At 28.3% G+C, this 484-nt stretch overlaps 1 protein-coding gene across 1 annotated transcript in view; it reads left to right on the top strand.

Annotated features, from left to right (window-relative positions):
* Positions 1-284: 284 nt before the first annotated feature.
* Positions 285-484, top strand: part of LOC101492019 (E3 ubiquitin-protein ligase PUB23-like) — a 1,512-nt gene continuing 1,312 nt past the window's right edge. Inside the window, exon 1 of the mRNA XM_004487392.4 lies at positions 285-484. This exon is cut by the window's right edge and continues 1,312 nt beyond it. Coding sequence (XP_004487449.1) covers positions 446-484 — 39 coding nt within the window. The 5' untranslated portion in view covers positions 285-445.

Here is a 484-nt window from a genome sequence, read left to right as displayed (position 1 = left end):
AAATGCCGACTTCAATCCTATTAAGGGTAAAAGATATATATTAAAAAAACTGAATTCTTATAAATTAAATCTAAACATAATATAATAAGACAAACTTTTGATATTATAAGAGGATTTTCTAACAATCTGTGACACTAAATATAAAAAGCTAATAATATCAGGCGAATAATACCAAAGAAGCCACTTGTAGTATTATACATTTTGTCCTACCAAAATCTTGGAAAAGGTACTCATTAATTAACACCTTCACCACATCTAAATTTCCGTGTGTTGACTTTATCGTTCATTATAACTTTGTATAAAAATTTCCATTTTCCTCTGCCACAAAATTTCATTTCACTTCTTACTCCAATTCAAGTACTCTCAACCCAATACTCACCATTTTTTTCATTTTTGTTCCTAGCTATTCTCATTACAATAAAAATTACACCATTGTTTCATATCCATGGATGAAATAATTGATGTTCCTACTCATTTCCTATGC

Source organism: Cicer arietinum, chromosome 1 (assembly GCF_000331145.2).
Source record: "Cicer arietinum cultivar CDC Frontier isolate Library 1 chromosome 1, Cicar.CDCFrontier_v2.0, whole genome shotgun sequence".
NCBI classification, from domain to species: Eukaryota; Viridiplantae; Streptophyta; class Magnoliopsida; order Fabales; family Fabaceae; genus Cicer; species Cicer arietinum.
This window is presented reverse-complemented; position numbering and strand designations above follow the sequence as displayed.